Raw genomic sequence first — 19,709 nt, 5'->3', positions numbered from 1 at the left:
ACGCACGCACGCACACACACACGCACTCACACACACAATCTAACTGTCACAAACATGAACACATACACACACACACACACACACACACACACACACACACACACACACACACACACACACACACACAGGAACACTCATGACACATATCGTACAGCCATAAAGACACACTAATACCCACACACACTGTATGCTCACTGGCACTGAAACACAGACCCAAAGGCACTGGCACAGGTGGCACAGTGTGGACGCAAGAGGATGCTGTCTAAAAGGGATGTTTGGGTGCTATCCCGGACTGTATACAAAAAACATAAATCCACAGTAAAGAGATTTAGTCGGTCACACATACATACAGTCGATACTGTATGTACAGTAGATACTGTATGTATGTGTGAATTGCGTATAAGTGTGTATGCTTTCTCTCAACACTGGAGAAAATACTGTACCTTCAATGGCATGCAGGTGGGTGCATGTGATGTAGCCGACTACTCTCTGCTCCGAGCTGGATGTTCCCACTTGCACCTACAGTACACAAACACAACACACAAGACAATCTTCTTATTCACTGTAAGAATAATTATAATCTGTTGCAAATACTTTGTTTTTCTTTCATTCTGTTTCTGATTGAAATCGAGCAACCTGCGATAGTTCTGGTAGACCACGTAGTCAACGTGCCCTTTTGCCTATTGGCTGACACCGACCCAACCCATACAACTCTCCACTAATCAGCTGCGCTTTGGTTAATCAGCTACTGCTCACAATTGGATGCTGATCTTTGGCGCGCTTTATTTAAACTACCTAATTTATTTCCTGCTTTTTGCTGCTTGTTTTGCTCCCACCACCTCCCCTGCTCCACCAGACTAATCATTGCCAAACAATGTCATACTGTTGTCGTTGTTGCTTGCTCTGTTCTAGGGGGTATGTCGCCTTTCCAGCTAAATGGAAGGCACTACACCTGAGGATGCTGCTGTTCCCTGTATTGGCTTCCATGGAGCTCATGGAGAGGCCGGGGAACTTCCTCCGAACAGAGCCATACCACCAAACACAAATGTCTGACAAGTGTAATGTAATCAAAAGTTCCTGATATCAGGCGTAGGACAGTAGGCTTACAGTAACATTTCCTAGAGAATATATAATTGAATAACTGATATTCCTGGTGATTTCATCTACACTGAATATTTCTTTCTTTCGTCATCATCCATGTAGGCAGCTTCTTATGACACGAGGCAGTTACAGTAAAAGTAGGCTGACTGGCAAAAGAATTACAGTAAGACAGTAAATGACACATGCCAAGGAAAACGTGGATGAGATTAACTACAAGAAGATTAATGTATAAAGTAATCCTTCCTTCTGACTAAGTACTCTATCACGAGACAGAAATGGAAATATGCCTGCTGTCCACATTAGTGACCCCCCACCCCACCACCACCAACTCTTAGTAAGATGTAGCATACATTGAAACATTAGTCACTGATTTTTTTTTTACGAAAACATGCATAAATACGGGCAAAAATGTGTATAATATACAATACAGTAAGATCAAAAAGTCCCAAATGAAACCCCCCCCCCCCCCCCCCTGCTCTCCTCCACATCAAACTACGAGGCCAAACGTGGAACTGCTATAAAACATTAGTCACTGTTCTGCACCTTTACTGAAATCCACAAATTGAGGAGACATCTGAGGTGCAGCAGTGCTTTTTTTTTGCTTGTTCTCTCCCTCTCTTCCCTTTTGGCCTGTCTTTTCTCTTGCTAGTCATCTTTCTCCTTTGATTTCCTTGTGAGCTTGTTCTCTCTCACACACTCTGTGCTTCTCTTTCTCTTCTTACTCTGTGCTTCTCTCCAATTCTCCACTTCTATACACTGGCCCTCATTTATCAAAGCAGCGTACGACGAGAAGCATGCGCACGTTGTGTGTACGTTCTTTTTCTACGACCAGTTGGCATTTATCAAATCTCATCGTAAGCGCAGGAAAGATGAAATCCTACGACTGCTCTCAGACGGTGTACGCCGTTTTCAAGTTGGACTTGGGATGACTATGATCACCAACTTGAGCAGCAGTTGTAGCAAAACAAGTCATTATCACAAATATGTGGCCTACAGAATTACAAAATGTTTTTACATTGTATATTTTGGCTATAAGCCAACTTCTACCTGTTTGAATTGTTGCATCCTTCCTGGGAGCGTTAATTTGGCATAGGCCTAGGTCAAAAAGAACTGCAAGAGACATCTACTGTAATTTGTGATTTGACGTGTGCATATTGGAATGTGCCTTTAGTCGTGGGATCAAAGGGGGGCGACGTTATAACAGCTGGGAGTTCAGGCGCACATGAATCAATAGGCTACAGTAATAATCTCCCGGTAGAGTTTCGCCGTTTCGTACGAGTATCCGAAAAAAACACACCTGACACATGTCCGATAACACTTTATAGTCGTCCATTTAGGTGGCAAAAGGGATATAGCCCCTCCAAAGAACTGGATCGCAGGAGAGAAGCAGGGCGCACATGAGCGCGAGAGGGACAGCGCACTGGACAGCGCACTGGACATGTAAAACTCTCCTTCCCCAACAAATGGCACTGTTTGTTGGCCAGTTTCACGTAGGACCCTTTTCTTGACCTCGTTTACAAAATATAAAATATATTTTTTGTGGAAAAAAATACAGTATAATAACATAGATATAAAACTATCTTCATTATGCCTACTGTAGTCAAACAATTCTCTCTATAACAATATCTCTTGGCCTACCCCTTCCATATTGAGAACCGAAACACTGTTGACTACTGCTGTTGATGAGGCCTATTTACACGTGTTATTTTGTTGTCTACCTCGCGTAAAGCCTAATTTCAAGCTGTCCATCAACCACAAACAGAGATGTTTTAGCCGGTTTGCGTCTCTCCATGTCACAAACTCAGGGGTGCGGACTTCTTCCCGCCGTTGTAGAGAAGGTGTGATTATTCTAATTACGATGGTTTTCAGACGCTGGATTTATCAACAGCCGCTCGCTCTTACGATGGGATTGGAGAGGTACACATGTTTAGTAAATCTCACGTGAGCTTCGTCATACGACGAGATCTGTGCTCGTTTCTGCGATGGTTTCTACGCAAGTTTGATAAATGAGGGCCACTGTGTGTGTGACCGAGAGAGAGAGAGAGAGAGAGAGAGAAAGAGAGAGACAGACAGACAGACAGACAGACAGACAGACAGACAGACAGACAGAGAGGGAGAGAGCTTAGTCCCGCTGTGCGTGTATGTGTGTATGTGTTTGCGTGTGTGTGTGTGCGTGCGTGCACGCACGTGTGTGTGTGTGTGTGCGTGTGCGCGTGCGTGTGTGCGTGCATGCGTGCGTGGGTGTGTGTGTGCGTGTGCGCGTGCATGTTTGTGTGAGTGTATGAGTGGAGTTGTGTGTATGTGTGCCTGTGAGAGCGTGGTGTGATCTAAATAGCCGCGTTTTGCTCGGCGAGGCTCTGACTCATTTCCAGGGGCCACGGATACCCTGATTGGCCAGAAATCACACATGTTGGAGTTATTTATTCCGCTGCTGCTCCGCTCTGCTCTGCCGCCAATAGCCCCGACGGGCACTGCCGAGCCAGAGGAGACACGCAGGGAAGAGAGAAACTAGGCTGAGAGGAGGATGATGAGGAGGAGGAGGGTGGGGAGGAAAAGGAGGAAGAAGAGGGAGAGGATGACAGGAAGAATACAAAGTGGAAGAAGCTGATGGAAGGAGAAAAGAAACTGAGCTGGGAGGAAGAGGAGGAGGAGGAAGATGGTGGAGAGAGAAGAGGATAGAGGGAAAAGGAGATGAGGAGGAGGAAAAGGAGGAAGAGGAGATGGGAAAGAGGAAGAGAATGAGGAGGAAGAGAAAGATGAGGAAGCATATGAAGATGATGGAGGAATGTGAGAATCTCTGCTGAGAAGAAGGGATGAGGAAGAGGAAGAGGAAGATGAGGAAGATGATAGGGGAAGTGAGAATTCAGGTTGAGAGGAAGAGGAGGATGAGGAAGACGAGGAGGAGGAAGAAGAAGAGAAGGGGAACTGTAATGCCTGCTTCAAACAGGGTAGACTGAAATGCCTGATGACAAGGCTGATGGTGGGGTAGTGTTTGGATGATGTGAGGACAGGGTCATAGGGGACATGGAAGCAGAGGAAGAGGGGATGGATAGGGTGGGGCAGGGCAGTCGCGGTCCTAAAATTATTTGCGCCCCCCCGAGGATGCCCCCTCCAACGCCCTGCCCCTTTCAGGATAGCCCTACCACTGGTTAAAAAAAGAAAAAAAAACTTTAAAAAACAAAAAAAAGTTTGTAGTAACTGACAAAAACCTCTAATAGTAATGTTATTACAGAAATGTTATTATACTGTAGAAATAACACTTACACAACGATTTTTAATATGTTTATAACTATTTTAACATGTTTATAACGATTTTCGCGAGGCCTTTTAGGGGCGTGTTTAGGGGCGGGATACTTAAAATATGATCAAACTTAACTCCAGTTGTAGCTGTGTAAACTCAAACATAGCCACAATGCTACATGGCCACAGCTGTGCACTGGCACTACGACGATATCAAACCCAAGTGATTATCACATCTGCATGACTCACCTACATTGATAGAGGTTGCAAAGGTGACAAATAAATGTCCTCCTGGCAAACCACTTCATTTAGGCCTAATCCTTTGGATAAGATAATGATGAGATGGATAATGGTTGGCATAGCTGTATGTCCTTTCGCGCTAATGTTTGAAGTTCAGTCCCTCCGGTCAATCAAAAAAATAAGCAGAGCTTTTGCTCGGCCATAAACTTTCATGTGTGCCCCGCCTTCCAGCGGCATCTGCATGGGAGCAGCGTTCTCTGGTCGAAGTCAGCGAAAGCAAAGGCGACTAGAGCCTAACCTGGCTTTCAGAAAGCCAGGTAAAGGTTGCATACGTGCCCACGGCAGCCAGGCTTGCTTTGCGTCTGTCTGCTATGCTTAGCGAAAAAATTAACATGGGTTTTGTGGACGGTTTGGAGAGATCAGTTGACTTACATAATGGGAGATAATGTGAGGAAGTAAAAAAACGGGACAAAACGTGTCCCAGGTAGGTTATTCCATTTTCCTGTACAGACCACAAAAAAACGGGACAATCCCGGAAAAACCTGGACGTGTGGCAACATTACTGTTAGGTTTAGTGAAGGATCTGGGTCTAGGTAAACATGTAAACATGGTAAACTTGATAAACATGTAAACACACAACCGGTATTAGTCGTCCAATAATAGCTAGCAAAGTCCTCGCTAGTCTTTGACATGCCCATGCCCCGCCTGCGGGAATGTCGCTTGAGAGCCAGAACTTGTCACATCCTACAGTAGAGTAGAGTACTTTTATTAATCCGGAGGGAAAGTGTCTGACAGCTTACATAGATACACAAATACAAGACATACACAAAGACCTAATAGACATCCTTGTAAAACTGGCGTGATTCTCTGCTGAGGCACTGTGTTTGAGTAATATTATGATTCTACACTAATGCTCTTTGATGTCTCAATAGTAACAATCAAATGAATGTTGACTCAGAGAAGCATTAATTAGCTGGTCATTAATTCCTCATGGACACATTTATAATTACTGTTCGCACAACCCTGTGCTTTCTCTCTCTCTCTCCCTCTCTCTCTCTGTCTCTCTCTCACACTCACACAGACACACACGGACGCTCTCTCTCTCTCTCGCTCTCGCTCTCTCTCTCTCTCTCTCTCTCTCTCTCTCTCTCTCTCTCTCTCTCTCTCTCTCTCTCTTCCCTCTCTCTCTCTCTCTCTTCCCTCAGGATTGATAAATTATACTCTATATCTCTATCTCTCTGTCTCTCTCTCTCTGTCTCTCTGTCTCTGTCTCTCTCTCTCTCTCTCTCTCTCTCTCTCTGTCTCTCTCTGTCTCTCTGTCTCTCTGTCTCTCTCTCTCTCTCTCTCTCTCTCTCTCTCTCTCTCTCTCTCTCTCTCTCTCTCTCTCTCAAAAGCCTCACAAGCTTCACACTGGAATGTGAGGGGTCAAAGTGTGTGTGTGTGTGTGTGTGTGTGTGTGTGTGTGTGTGTGTGTGTGTGGGTGTGTGTGTGTGTGTGTGTGTGTGTGTGTGTGTGTGCGTGTGTGTGTGTGTGTGTGTGTGAGAGAGAGAGAGAGAGAGAGAGAGAGAGAGAGAGAGAGAGAGAGAGAGAGAGAGAGAGAGAGAGAGAGAGAGAGTTAGTAGAGACAGAAAGGAAGAAAGACAGGGAGAAATTGTATGCATATTTCTTTCATTCTTCCCGTCTGCATGATTGAAAACATTATAAGTGCCTGTAGCACAGAGCCATTAGAGTTACAGATTAACTAGCAGGAGAGGAGCGGCAGCCACTGTTTAAACAGGACCTTTGGTGACAATGAGCAGGACTGGCAGTGACTAGGACTGGATTTAACATGAAACAGCAGAGTTGCGATAAGCAGGACTGGAGTTGAAGAAAAAGCGGACCGGAGTTTTAATGAGAAGGCTTGGGTTGAGGTGGGGTATGTAGCAAGTGTGCCTCCAGGAAGAGGTAGCAGCTGTTAAGGAACAATGCACCTGCCTGTTTTCTCTCATTTTACCTGGAGATATTTCCTTCCCTATATATCTGGCACAGTGACAAGACCTGACAAGCTGAGGGTGGTCTAGTGCAGGGGTTCCCAAACTTTACCCTGCCAAGGTCCCCCATATACGGGTAGATTTCAGCTAAGGCCCCCTATATACGGGTAGATTCCAGCCAAGGCCCCCCTGACATGAGCCGTGCCACACCATTTTTTTCTGTGCACCCGCTTTCACAACTCTGTGGAGTTGATTCACCCATAAACCCATACAAATACAACAGGAAACACAATACAAATTAATATGCAAAAAAGAAAATAACACAGACACAGTAGATCCACCTCAGCCTATCATATCACCCGTTTCATGTCATACCGAAACAGCAGGCAGCACATGGACATAGGCTATCTATCATAGTCTGTGAGGCCGTGCCCCACTGGGATATATAAAATAATTGCAATAATTGTAGTAATGTTAAAAAATGCAATAGATTACACTTAATGCAGTTCATGACTAATTGAACTGAGTAAATATCATTCTGCTTATTTTTGGTTAATTTTGGTTTACTTTAGTTATTCAATTCATTTAATTATTAATTTTGTTTTGCTATATATTTCCTGTCAACCTGCTGTGGCCCCCCTAGCACTCGCTCGCAGCCCCCCAGGGGTCCCCGACCTGACTTTAAAAGCCACTGGTCTAGTGTGTGTGACATACAGAGAGAGAAAGAGAGCGAGAGCGAGAGAGAGAGAGAGAGAGAGAGAGAGAGAGAGAGAGAAAGAGAGGGGTAGAGAGAGGGAGACAGAGCGAGAGAGAGAAATAGCAAGGATCCTTGCTTGCTTCAGCTCGCTCACCTTGGCAAAGAGTGCTCCCTTCGAGGCGAGTGCGTCCTCTGCCCTCCCGTTCGGGTAGCACTCGAACCGTGCGTCCAGGAAGGGGTATCGGCTGGCCAGCAGCAGGCCGCTGTTGAGGAACTTGAAGCGCGAGCAGCAGCCCTTCCAGGCGTAGCGGCCTACGTCACTCAGCACGTAGGGGAAGTAGCGGTGTAGCTGCCTCCTCAGGTTGCCCGACGCACGCTCCTCAAACACTTCCTGAAGAAGACAAGAAACTGAATATTGGTTCCACGGCCGGATTACAGATTTTCTCGAATGCTTGCACACAATTTCTGGTACTTCACACACAATTCTCGGAACATCTCACCCATTTCCCAACTCCCCTAACCAATGTCACTGAACTCTAAACACAATTCCTTCTTTACACTCACATTTCAGTTTTAAAACATACTCTTTTCAAACCACTACACACAATTCTCTGGATTACACACATTTTTCATGAAGAAAAACCCTGGTTGTCGCATTGAACACACTGTCATTCAAAATACTAAAATCAACTGCCATACTAAGTTCACTTCCTCATCACATGGGCAAACTCTCTTCATACCAGTTTACAATCTGAAATCATCACCCCATAAGGACACACATTGCATGTCATATTGATGAAAAATGAGTGGATGCAAGGAGAAAACACATTTGTTTAGTTTTTGAACTCAAAAATATGTTATACAAGACATCACTTTCATGTGGTTACCCAATATTTTACAATAAATTAGTGCATTTTTTTAAATGTCAGAAAAATGTGTAAAATATATACACATCTGTGTACTCCGAGTCTAAAAACAATATTTCAGTATTTTACTACAGAAAAATACCCTCTTTAGTAGAACACTGAAGAAAATAAGTTTCTACTGTGTTTCAAGTAGAAAAGTATAGAGTTTTACCTTGTGCATATTAGTGTTCAATGGTTCACATAAGAGTGTATTAAAATGACTGCTTGTGTGTGTCATTTGAGAACAAAATTACCTTTTTCGAAGAGAGTACATTGTTTTGAGACAAGACGTGCATTTTTCAGAGGTAGTGAGGAGTTTTGCCCATTGTATGTGAGGTTTGGAGATTTGTGTGTAGAGTTTTGAGAATTCGAGAACTGATTCAGAAAAATGTGTGTAAGCAATCGAGAAAAACTGTAACACAGTAGAGGCTAGATATGGCTACAGCCTAGGGGCCCCCACCTGCTAGCGCCCTCCGGTAGGCTAAAAATGGGAATATGTTATTTGGAGAATTGTGAAAAGATGAAGTATAAATGAAATTATTCTTAAGTCCTGTTTTGGAATTATGATGCTGCCTATGTAATTTTGACACAAAATGTGCGCTTTGCGAGGGCCTTCATTAACCTGTAGACTAGGGGCCCCAGCCCATCATAATCCTGCCCTAATTGGTTCCCAATCTTGTACAGTAGTGTACAGACCAGATTTCACTTTAATGCATTATTTTTTGAATAATTGTTTTTGGATTCCTGGTGTCTTCCAAGTACAGGGTACGAGACCTCCTCTAAAAAACTGCTTTTGGGCCTCAGTGGAGAAGGTGTAACCTAGCCTAGCCTGTTTCTGAAATGTTCAAAATGTTTAATAGAAGAAAATAATAGTAAAAGAAAATAATACCCTGAATAATACCCTGAAGGCTCATAATGGTTTTTTTTTTAATCATAAGAAAACCGATTTCAATAGTCTCAGTTGAACATCACCTTCTGGGTGGTGGAATCCTTGGGGCTTGTTGTCTATGACCTTATTTCCAGTTATTATTTCCTGCTATTTCCTGTTATTCTTCCTGTTGATAGAATAAAGGATATAACTTATTTTTAGCTAAAGCGTCCTGTAACATCTCTAGAGGAGAGAGGGGAAGACATCAGAAAATGTCTTGGGCCTTTGTCTCTTTCTTGTTCTCCCTAAACAATGCTGTAAAACCATGTATGTGCCTTTAATAATATTGTACCATCAGGGTCACAGATGTTTGGACAATAATAGTTCTGAAGAATTTTGACCTAGTATGGGATTTTTAAAGGGATACGCCACCCCACAAATTCAGGGTATCCCCATAGTGCAGAAACTTCAATAAGTGGGTTTAAGAGTTTTCCTGGTGACCCTCATCAGGAAAACACTTTCACCCAGTTATTGAACTCCTGAGACAATGGGGAAACCCTGGGGGTGGCTTATATCCCTTTAAATACTTGTAGTCGTAAAACCCAGATGCTATCACCTGTAGTGCCAGGAAGTCCAGGTTGGCGGGAAAGAAGGCCGAGATCTCATGGTCGAAGCCGTCGTCCCCGTGCCTGCGCTTGCGGCCCGCGTGGCGCTTCTGCACGGACATGCGGTGCGACAGCGTGTTGTTGGTGGCCATGTTGCCGCCACCCCCGCTGCTGTCGGCGTGGAAACGGGTGAGGGACTCGCGGGACGCCGTGCGGCTCTCCAGGCTGCTGGCGTCCGCGTCGTGGCAATGGTGGTGTCTCTGGTTGCGGCCGTTAGGCTCGGGCCCGCTAATGCTGATCTGCACTCCGGAAGGATGGGCGGGGCACTCTGGGCTGGAGCTCTGATTGGCGCAGGAGTGCATGGGACAGTCTGTAGGAGCCGTCTGATTGGTGGAATGCATGGGACAGTCTGAGACACTTTCATTGGCGGAATGCATGGGACAGTCTGCCGGAGCGTTTTGATTGGTGGAATGCATAGGACAGGAGTCGTGCATTGCGTTGTGATTGAGGGAGTGCATGGGGCATTCTGGGCTGCTCTGATTGGAGGAATGCATTGGGCATTCTGGTGCGTTCTGATCGGACGTATGCAGGGGGCAGTCTGGACCATTGTGAACGGTGGAATGCGCGGGACAGTCTGCTGTATGCTGACTCGAGGAGTGAAGAGGGCAGTCGTGAGGGTCCTGATTGGATGAATGCAGGAGACATTCCGGAACTTTCTGAGGAGAGTTGGAGGTGGAGCCTGGGGTTCCAGAGGGGTGGGCCGGACAGTCGTGGTGATGAGTGTGGCCATTGGGCGATCCAGACGAGGGAGGCGTGGCTGCTGACGGGTGAGCAGGGCAGTCACGTGACCCAGGGGAAGAGGAGGGGGAGGCCACAGGTGATGAATGGGCGGGGCAGTTGGACACCTGGTGTGCTGGACAGTCAGCTGCATGCTCAGAGTGCTCTGGCTCTGGCCGATGGTCCAGGGAGGAGGTGCGCCTGAACCCCCCGCCGCCGCTGGCGTTGTTCTGGGTGGCCAGGCTGCTGAAGGAGGCCGCGCTGATGGAGGTGTTGGTGGGGGAGTCGATGTAGATCTTGATCTGCGGGCGGCTGGCCCCGTTGCGGATGCGTCGGCCCACCTCCACCGCACGCGACTGCGTGTCCGCCAGGTTGTTGAAGCGAGCAAAAGCGTCGGGCAGCAGGCACACGTTCGCACTGCTGAAGCAGAAACTCCGCCCCTGGGCTCGCCACTCGCCCGGCACCAGCCCCGCGCCCTGTTCCGCCGCGCGCTGCTTGTCGCTGATCGGCTGGTGGGTGTAGAGGTAGGACAGCCGAGCCGTCTGCACGGGCGCCCAGACCAGGAATCCCAGCAGGGCGAAGGGCAGGGAGGCCAGCAGCAGCACCAGGTACAGGGGCACCAGCACCACCACGCTCAGGGAGGAGAAGGAGCAGGGGTCCTGGGAGCGCCGCCTCTTCTCCAGGGTGGTGGGCACGCAGGAGCCCAGCAGCCGGTCCAGGAGCCAGTAACAGGGGAAGATGAAGGCCCAGGACACGCCGTCCATGAAGCAGAGCAAGGCACTGGGGTAGGGAGAGGCGTGCACGGCCATCTCTCTCTTCTTCAAAAACTCATCCACAAGAAAACGTACAAAAATTATATATATATAATATATATATAATGTATAAAAAATACAAAAATGTATCCCACCCCCCTTGGTGTGAAGAGGGCCACTACATGGTTCTTCTGTGGTGTTTGGAGCTGGGCCGAATCACTCCTCCCTCCTCTGCAGCCCTCACTTCCTGTCTGACCAGGAAGTCAGCTAGGGTGTACGGCTGGTTACCATGGTAGCCGACAGGGGACAAGTAGCAGTTGTCATGTCAGGGAACTCTGTCCCGGCTTGTTTCAACCTTCGCACTGGAAACCTGTGGAGATGAAGCAGGGACACAGACATACAGGTATTAGCATAGGCAAGGCAAGGCAAGGCAATTTTATTTGTATAGCGCATTTCATACATAAATGCAATTCAATATGCTGTACAGTAAAGTAAGATAAAAATGATGTTAAATAAAATAACTTCAGCATAACCAATAACTACGTGGAGTACAGTAGTCAAGTCAAGTCAGTTTTATTGTCAATTTCTTTACATACACTGGTCACACAAATAATTTGAAATGACACTTCTAACTTCCCATGCAGACATAGACAGACTTGAGGTGTGGACATAGACAATTAGACATAGACAATTAGACATAGACAGTAAGTATACATTCCACCTAGAGTACATATACAATACCCATACAGACATGTAAAGTGCAAGACTGGGCAACAGCAGACATACATAGAATGTATAAATAGCTAGTGTTGTGCATTTCCAGTTGTGTCCTAGTGTACAGTAGCCCTGGCTATTGCCCTTTTTCTTGATTGAGCTGCTCTGGCTTTGTAGGTGGGCCTTTACTAATTAATATTACACACCTGTCTTGCCTAATGTATTGAATAAACTTATTTGGCTGACATCTCCCTTTGTGTGAGTCATTGAATGCGTTTGCATGCAGTTCAGTATCCCAAATATGATCAGGAAGGATATTAAAGTATCCATGTGTTTGAGCATACAAACATCTTTTCCTGGCTTCAGTATCCCGGATAAGCCCTTATTCTGATTTTTTTTTTTTATGCTAGGTGGAGATTATTCCAAAAGAAACTAGGATATTGACGCATGGAAACACCTTATCCCGGATACCGAGGCCTCCCATCGAACATTGTTGCTAGCATCCATGTTACACCCATTTGAAGAGAATTCTGTAACCACTAAGAATGTACGTAGATAGGGATACAACACTCATATTGTATTCATATAAACACCTTATCCCGAGTTTGACCATAAATCGAGCAATCTGTGTTAGTTCTGGCAGACCACGTAGTCAACGCCCCTTTTGCCTATTGGCTGACGCCGACCCAACCCATACAACCATGCTCTCCACTAATCAGCTGCGATTTGGTTAATCAGCTGCAGCTCGCAATTGGATGCTGTCATATGGCGCGTTTTATTTAAACTACCGAATTTGTTTTCCTGTCATTGCTTTTTGCTGCTTGTTTTGCTCCCACCACCTCCCCTGCTCCACCAGACTAATCGGTATCAATCAATGTCATGTTGTTGTTGCTTGCTCTGTTCTAGGGGGTATTTTGCCTTTCCAGCTAAATGGAAGGCACACCACCTGAGGATGCTGCTGTTCCCTGTATTGGCTTCCATGGAGCTGATGGAGAAGCCGGGGAACTTCCTCCGAACAGAGCCATACCCCCAAACACAAATGTATGCATTCAGAAATAAAGCTTCTGAAATATATCTCTGTTTCCCGTCTCATTTTTGACTAGATTGGATCTGACAGAACCGGGATAAGCCTCATTTTCGGGATCCTGAAGTGCATATAAACACACTCATTGTGAGAGCCAGCTGACCTACTGCACCACATTGTATGGTATGGCAGCAGCAGCACCATGGCCGAGACAGAACACAGGACCATTGGCTGCCCTTTACCCAGTATCCTCCCTGATTTCCCTGATCCCAGACACGGCTGGACATTTACGCCACTCGCTGTGTCAGCAGAGAAAAGAAAAGAGAAGAGAAAAGTACATCATCTCACTCAGTCCACGGCCCAGACTCTGATCTGTCTGACCTGTTGCCCTCAGGGAGGCCACACACGTGTATATAAAAAAATAACTCCAAAACTATTTTTCCATAGAAGCCATTTGAACTCACATACCATATGTACTGACCACACAGTTTAACCTCTTGGCCTCTTGACACTGACTCCATTCTTTCCACCCACTATGCAATGTCAGCAATTACTAAAGTCAAAGTCTGATTAATGTTATTGAAAATGCTGTTCATTGCCTGTATGCTGTGCAATAGTCTTACTCCCATTGTCAAATAACCCGCAACTCATAGCATTAGATTGTTGCTAGTTTGTAATAATACATTTGTTATTAATAATTATTATTATTAATTAATTAATTAATTAATTAATTAATCAGCATCCAATAAATTGATACTGTATACAAAAACCTTTTGACACATGTAGCACCTTATAAGTCTGCACCATTTCTGCTTTTTTATTCCTTTGTCTTTTCTTGCACTACTATGCCATCTATGCAATTGCAAAAAAAATCCTACATGTGTCTACTGCTTTCAAACCCTGGTGCATGTTGATAAAGTTATGACACATTCTATTCTACATTAATATATATTCTCTAGTGACGGTGAAAAGGTTAGAACCAAGAAAATCTTTGGTCTATCCCATCAGTTCTTTTTTTTTAAAATTACATTACATTACACTTAGCTGATGCTTTTTTTTATCCAAAGCAACTTACAGTTGTTAACAGGGTATTGGATACAGTCCCTGGTGCAGCATGGGGGTTAGGTGCCTTGCTCAAGGGCACTTCAGCTATGCAGTGTTGTAGGGAGTGGAAGGGTGGGATTCGAACCTGTAACCCTCAGACCCATGTTTTAACCATTAGGCCATGTCTTCCCCCATGATCTATTTTATTCCATTCCCATTCTTCATTTTATTCTGCTCTGTTTTGTTCTATTCTACTTCATTATATCCTGGCTGTATTGTTTGCATTGTATCCTTCTCTATTCTACACTGAGTGTGCCATACCCAGAGTCAGTCCATCTCCTCTGCTGCCATGCATGACAGCACTGTGTGGTGTGGTGTGCTGTGCAGTGTTGCCAGATGTGTCTGATCAAATCCCGCCCAAAGGGTTGTCAAAAAACGCCAAAATGCGCTAAATTCCGCCCAATTTCAACAAATTACAATGACCTCTATGGGCATAAAACTGTAGAAACAATGCCAAATGGCCAATTTTCCCCGTTTTTACCCACAGATGGCCATCCCAAGTAGCCCAATTGGGCGGGTAACCGCCCAATCTGGCAACACTGGTGCTGTGCTGTGTGATGGCAGTGAGCGGATGTGGGCTAATGACTGAGCACTCGGGTTATGGAGTCAGTGGCTGCTAATTGCTCCAGAGAGGCCTGGGTTTCTCCTCCGCAATGAGTTATGAGCTGCATTTTAGAGCCGATTGCACCACGCAAGCTTTTAAACTAATAACCCATCTATTTTAGATGAAGACCACACAGTCATCCTGTTAAGACTATAACAGACATAGGAATACTGCAAAAGATTACGAGGAGACAGCGGTTCAAGGCAGCATGCTCATCTAAGAACAACAACACATCAACACACCCAAAATGACCCAACCTCAGAGAAAAAAAAAACACAAGCCCATCTGTGTTACGATGTTGAGCTTGTTATTGAAAGGGTTATACTATTTGTACAATTGGTTGGTTGTTTAATGACAAAATATTTGACCATGCTATTTCAGTGTGTGATAATATTTGTAATAGTATTTCATGCGTTATAATATTTGTTTGGGTGGTATTTTAATGCACGCTATAACTGTTGGTGTGCTGATTTCTTGATTTCTCCTCCACGTATGCTGTGTTCATGTGATGGACTGTGTAATGCAATGGGCTGTATTCTTGTGATGGACTAAGTAGAGGGGATGGACTGTGTGATGGGATGGACATGATGCTACTTACTGGGAAGCAGTGTGTATAATGCCACAGTTGTGGTGGATTACTGCCAAGTGAAGTAGGGATGCAAATTATGGATGAATTCATTAATAGTTGATTGATTTAGGATTAATTGATAAATAGCGTTTTTCTCAATGTTTCTCGAAAAAAAACCTACAACTAAATCTAAAAATGTAAATTAAATAGTGCGATAAAATACTACATTTAAATTAATTCTATTTAATTTTTTTTAATCCGAAGGTGATTTAAATATTCCCACTATTCACATCACTCTTCACACACACTCTTCACATGCCCATTTCATCTGGGTCTCTTGTCAGTTGAATTGGCGATTACAGTAATTGCAATTAATGTTTTTTAACCAATTTACGCATTAATCTATTAAAGTCGATTAATCGATGAGTCTTTTGCATATTATCAACCGTCCCTTGAAATACGTAACCGTACTGTATTTAGAAACAAAAGTATGGTTCCGTTTGAGCTGAAACAGGACGCAATTTGGTTAAAATGCAGGAAATTGCATCCAGTAAGAAATACAAACCCCCTGCACGAATGAGATGTGACTTATTTTTCTCCCTAGGGAGTTTGCAACCCTAGTTACTGCATTTACAGACGTAGTGACTAGTGATTCAAACAGACTAAACCTTTAAATCTGTGCATGCTTCATTCTGTTCTGTACTCATGCTGTTTGGAATCCACACTGTTGCTTGCTCTCATAACTACAAACAAACATTCTGTTTCGAAGAGTGAGAGAGAAAAAACGACACCATAAAAGACTGTAAATGTGGGACTATGGCTGGGCTCCCTCAGCCCACGGTTCCTTCGTATTGAACACTCCAAGACTCACAGGCAGTGACTCACGCTTGGAGGTGTGTTTGTTTTTATCTGGAGGAGATAAACTCAAAGAGCACAAGACAGCACTTATTGCTTGTGGGCTGAGAGAGAGAGAGAGAGAGAGAGAGAGAGAGAGAGAGAGAGAGAGAGAGAGAGAGAGAGAGAGAGAGATAGCGTGGTGGGGAAAGTGGAAGAGAAAGAAAGAAAGAAAGAAAGACAGAAAGAAAGAAGGAAAGAGAGAGAGAGGAGGACTGATTGTGTGTGGTTTACAAGTGTGACAGAGACAGAGAGGGAAAGCAATGGAGAGTTGACTGAAGGATGATGTACTGTATAGTATATCCAGTTGCCATAACGATCAATAAAGGGCTCTCTCTCTCTCTCTCTCTCTCTCTCTCTCTCTCTCTCTCTCTCTCTCTCTCTCTCTCTCTCTCTCTCTCTCTCTCTCTCTCTCTCATCAGGCTCCCAAGGTGTAGTTTCCCCTGTTGCATTATGCATGACACTCGTAGGAGCTACTCTGTTTTACAAGGAAAGTGCAGGCATTTGCACCGTGATTGCCCCCCTGTGCACATCCCTTGCCAGACTGTGTTGCCATTGCATTAGGTATGCTCTCAGTGTACGGTAGGCCTACACTTGGGGCCTGTTCTTTCATCCCTCTAAGTTTCACTTCATTTTATTGCAATGATTAGCTTGCTAAGTCACTGCCACCATGAGAAGTGCATCGCCCTGATAGTAGAAGAAAATCTTGAGCCTGAACCCAAAACATTTTTTTAAATAACAAAAACTTCACTATGACCCTGATTATGACTACAGTATGACATGACTATTAAATAGAAAATTGTTCATACTTGTAAACAAACTCAAGCCTGAAATCACGAACTGAGCCAGAATACTATCAGCCGTCAGTTGAGCCTCAAAATGCACAGCATTCCGGCCAGTGGAAAGTTGTAATAGTCGTTGAAAAGACTCTACTACCATAGTTCTACTACAGTACTACAACATTAGTCAGAGCTGTTGGTGGTAATAATACATTACGACTCGGCCATTGCCATTCTGGCAACAGCAAATTCATAACGGGGACGTGAAAGTCACACACTTCAATATTAATCTCATCATGATTCGTTGGGAAGCATGGCAGACGAGACACATGTTTTGGCCTAAGCCATTTTCAGTGTGTTCTCATATTCATACTTGAGAGTCCATACGCATATTTCATATCACTCCTTATTCAAATAACCAGTTTCCCCGAACCCGAACTCTTTATTTACTCATCTGGAGTTGAATGCTCTTACTCTCAAAAAATAGTTGCATGTGTTGTAGCTAGAGTAATGAAGACCAAATGTCAATGTCATAGTAATATTACAAAGTTGTAGAGAAGTTTTTTTTCCAGCAAACAGCAGTTTAACAAATTCCACAGGCTGATCGGTATGCACTGAGAATAGTCAGCAATTAAATTGCCACGAGGACGGCCTAACACCACGGCTGAAAGACTAGGCCTTTGGCTCAATGTAAGCCCACAACTCCAATACACCACAGCAGCATAAACAAACAGAGAAAGGCAGCTCTCGGCAGCACAGCTCATGTGTAGCCTGGTCGGGCCGAGCCACTGGAGCTGCACAGATAGCTTACAGCAGTGGTTCCCAAACTGGGGGGTCGCAAAGGTAATGCAGGGGGGTCGCGGAAAGAAGGGACTGCTTGCATTAAACCTTGAACGTATGCTTTTATAACCTTCCTATTCATTGTTAACAACATTCACTTCAATTTACCTTTCCTGTGATTTAAATTAAAGCTTGGGCAAAACTATGTTTTTTTCACTTGAAAAAAGGTCCAAAAGGGGGTGCCAGCTGAAAAAAGTTTGCGAACCACTGGCTTACAGCCGCAGCAGTCAGCGCAGCTCTCCTCTCCGGCCCACAGCAGCTGCCAGTCAAATGGCCATTCAAGCACACAGGTCTGAGGCCCACAGATGACGCAGGCCACGACAACAGGACACAGGCAATACAGGTGATCAGCCACTGATTAGTACTCAACCAGGTAAAACCCAGGTCAAACACTCCACAAGGCAGGCCCAAGATGCAGGACAACTGCTGAACCGGGTAACGACAGGCCAACTCCTGGATGCCGTCAAGAATAGAGTAGAGTAGAGTGGAGTGGAGTAGAGTAGAGCAGAGCAGAGTACAGTACAGTACCATTAAGTACAGTACAGTAGAGTGTACTTAATTGTTATTGTTGTAGAAGAGAGCAGAAGAGGACAGGTAGTATGCGTGTTAAGCACCCTGCTCTTGATTGAAGGCAATTGGAAACAAATAAAGAAACAATAGCTACACACAGTTATAGAACTAGCCTACTATAATGTGCAATGCATGTGGAAGAAGCCAACATGGCATAATTGATTAGAAATAGGCGAAATATCACATGAGGGAGTATAACAACAGCATCTGTGACGGTAACACACTATTACAGTTTTTCTTGATTGCTTTGACACAGTTGTCACTCCGAAAAGCACATTTTCATACCAGTTCACGCAACGGGCTAACCAGTTAAACCGATTCTCCAAACACAACATTTTTGTTTGCAAAAGGCTACTACGTTTCCAAAATATTTAACATATGCAATAAAAGCAAACTCTGTCTTCAGTCCAATACACAATGCATAGCAGTGTATGAACACTCCCAGTCAGTCATTGCACAATGGTCGTAAAAATCCAAAACACGGCTATCATGTTGACACAATTTGCCGTTATTTAACACTGTTGTCAATTACAAAACTTTCAAGCCAGTTCCATTGTTGTTTCTTTTACTTAGCCACTGACTCTGCTTGATCAGGATCTACTGACTGAGGGATAGCTGGCCCAGTAAATGCTTTGCATAAAGATTTGAGTTGTGTGTCTTTTCTTATGTAAAATTGTCAGTAGGCTAGGTAGTGGGTCCGTGTAACAATAATGTCTTATTGCAAAGAATTGGATTGAAAATCAGAATGCTTTGATGTAGTTTTTGTTTTGTTTTTGTTTGTTTGTTTGTTTTCCTTTTTTACAACTGTAATCAAAAATGTACTAATGGCTGATAACGGTATTACAGAAAATATGTGTAAAGTAAAATATGATGTTGCAGTACGAGAATGCACTTACAACAAATTTGCAAAAGAACTCCATGCCAAGAACAAACAAGAAGACACTGTGTATAAAGGCTGATTGCTAAATTAAGATTTTTGAGAAGGAGTGTCAAATAGGTGCTCTGGTGTGTTCACACAACTGACGGTAGTTTCTAAAAGTCAGGAGTAGATTTTTCTGTATGGTTATCAGAGCTTAAACAATGAAATGTGCACTACTTAAATGGCACATGCGTTAACTGTTTAGCAAAAACTGTGTTATATGAATGGGAAATATGTCAAGTGAACAAGAATGTGTTCACACATATGCACAACGTGTCTTTTGCTTTGCTGAAACAGTGATCATGACGACTTTGTCACTTTAAAAAATTGTGTTAAAGCGATCAAGAAAAACTGTAAAGTGGTTGGAGTTCAAATAACTTGACATGTGTTAGTGTTTATCCACTTCCATCCTCTACGGGAGCCAATGATGACATCGAATGAATGCAGAGGATTATAGTGGAGCGCTACCGACACAGATAAAGTACATTCCCATAGAAATCAATAAAGTAGGCTCCCACAGACGTCAATGGAATGGGCT

At 44.2% G+C, this 19,709-nt stretch overlaps 1 protein-coding gene across 1 annotated transcript in view; it reads right to left on the bottom strand.

Moving 5' to 3' along the window:
* The window catches only part of smpd3 (sphingomyelin phosphodiesterase 3), a 63,294-nt gene that overhangs the window by 29,069 nt on the left and 14,516 nt on the right, over positions 1-19,709 (bottom strand). The window contains exons 2-4 of the mRNA XM_063196398.1: positions 9,638-11,525; positions 7,403-7,639; positions 444-519 (exon numbers count right to left, since the gene is read on the bottom strand). Coding sequence (XP_063052468.1) covers positions 444-519; positions 7,403-7,639; positions 9,638-11,212 — 1,888 coding nt within the window. The 5' untranslated portion in view covers positions 11,213-11,525. The remainder of the gene's footprint in view (positions 1-443; positions 520-7,402; positions 7,640-9,637; positions 11,526-19,709) is intronic.

This window comes from Engraulis encrasicolus, chromosome 4 (assembly GCF_034702125.1).
Source record: "Engraulis encrasicolus isolate BLACKSEA-1 chromosome 4, IST_EnEncr_1.0, whole genome shotgun sequence".
Classification (NCBI taxonomy): Eukaryota; Metazoa; Chordata; class Actinopteri; order Clupeiformes; family Engraulidae; genus Engraulis; species Engraulis encrasicolus.
Note: the sequence above shows the minus strand (reverse complement) of the source record. Positions and strands in the feature narration are given on the sequence as shown.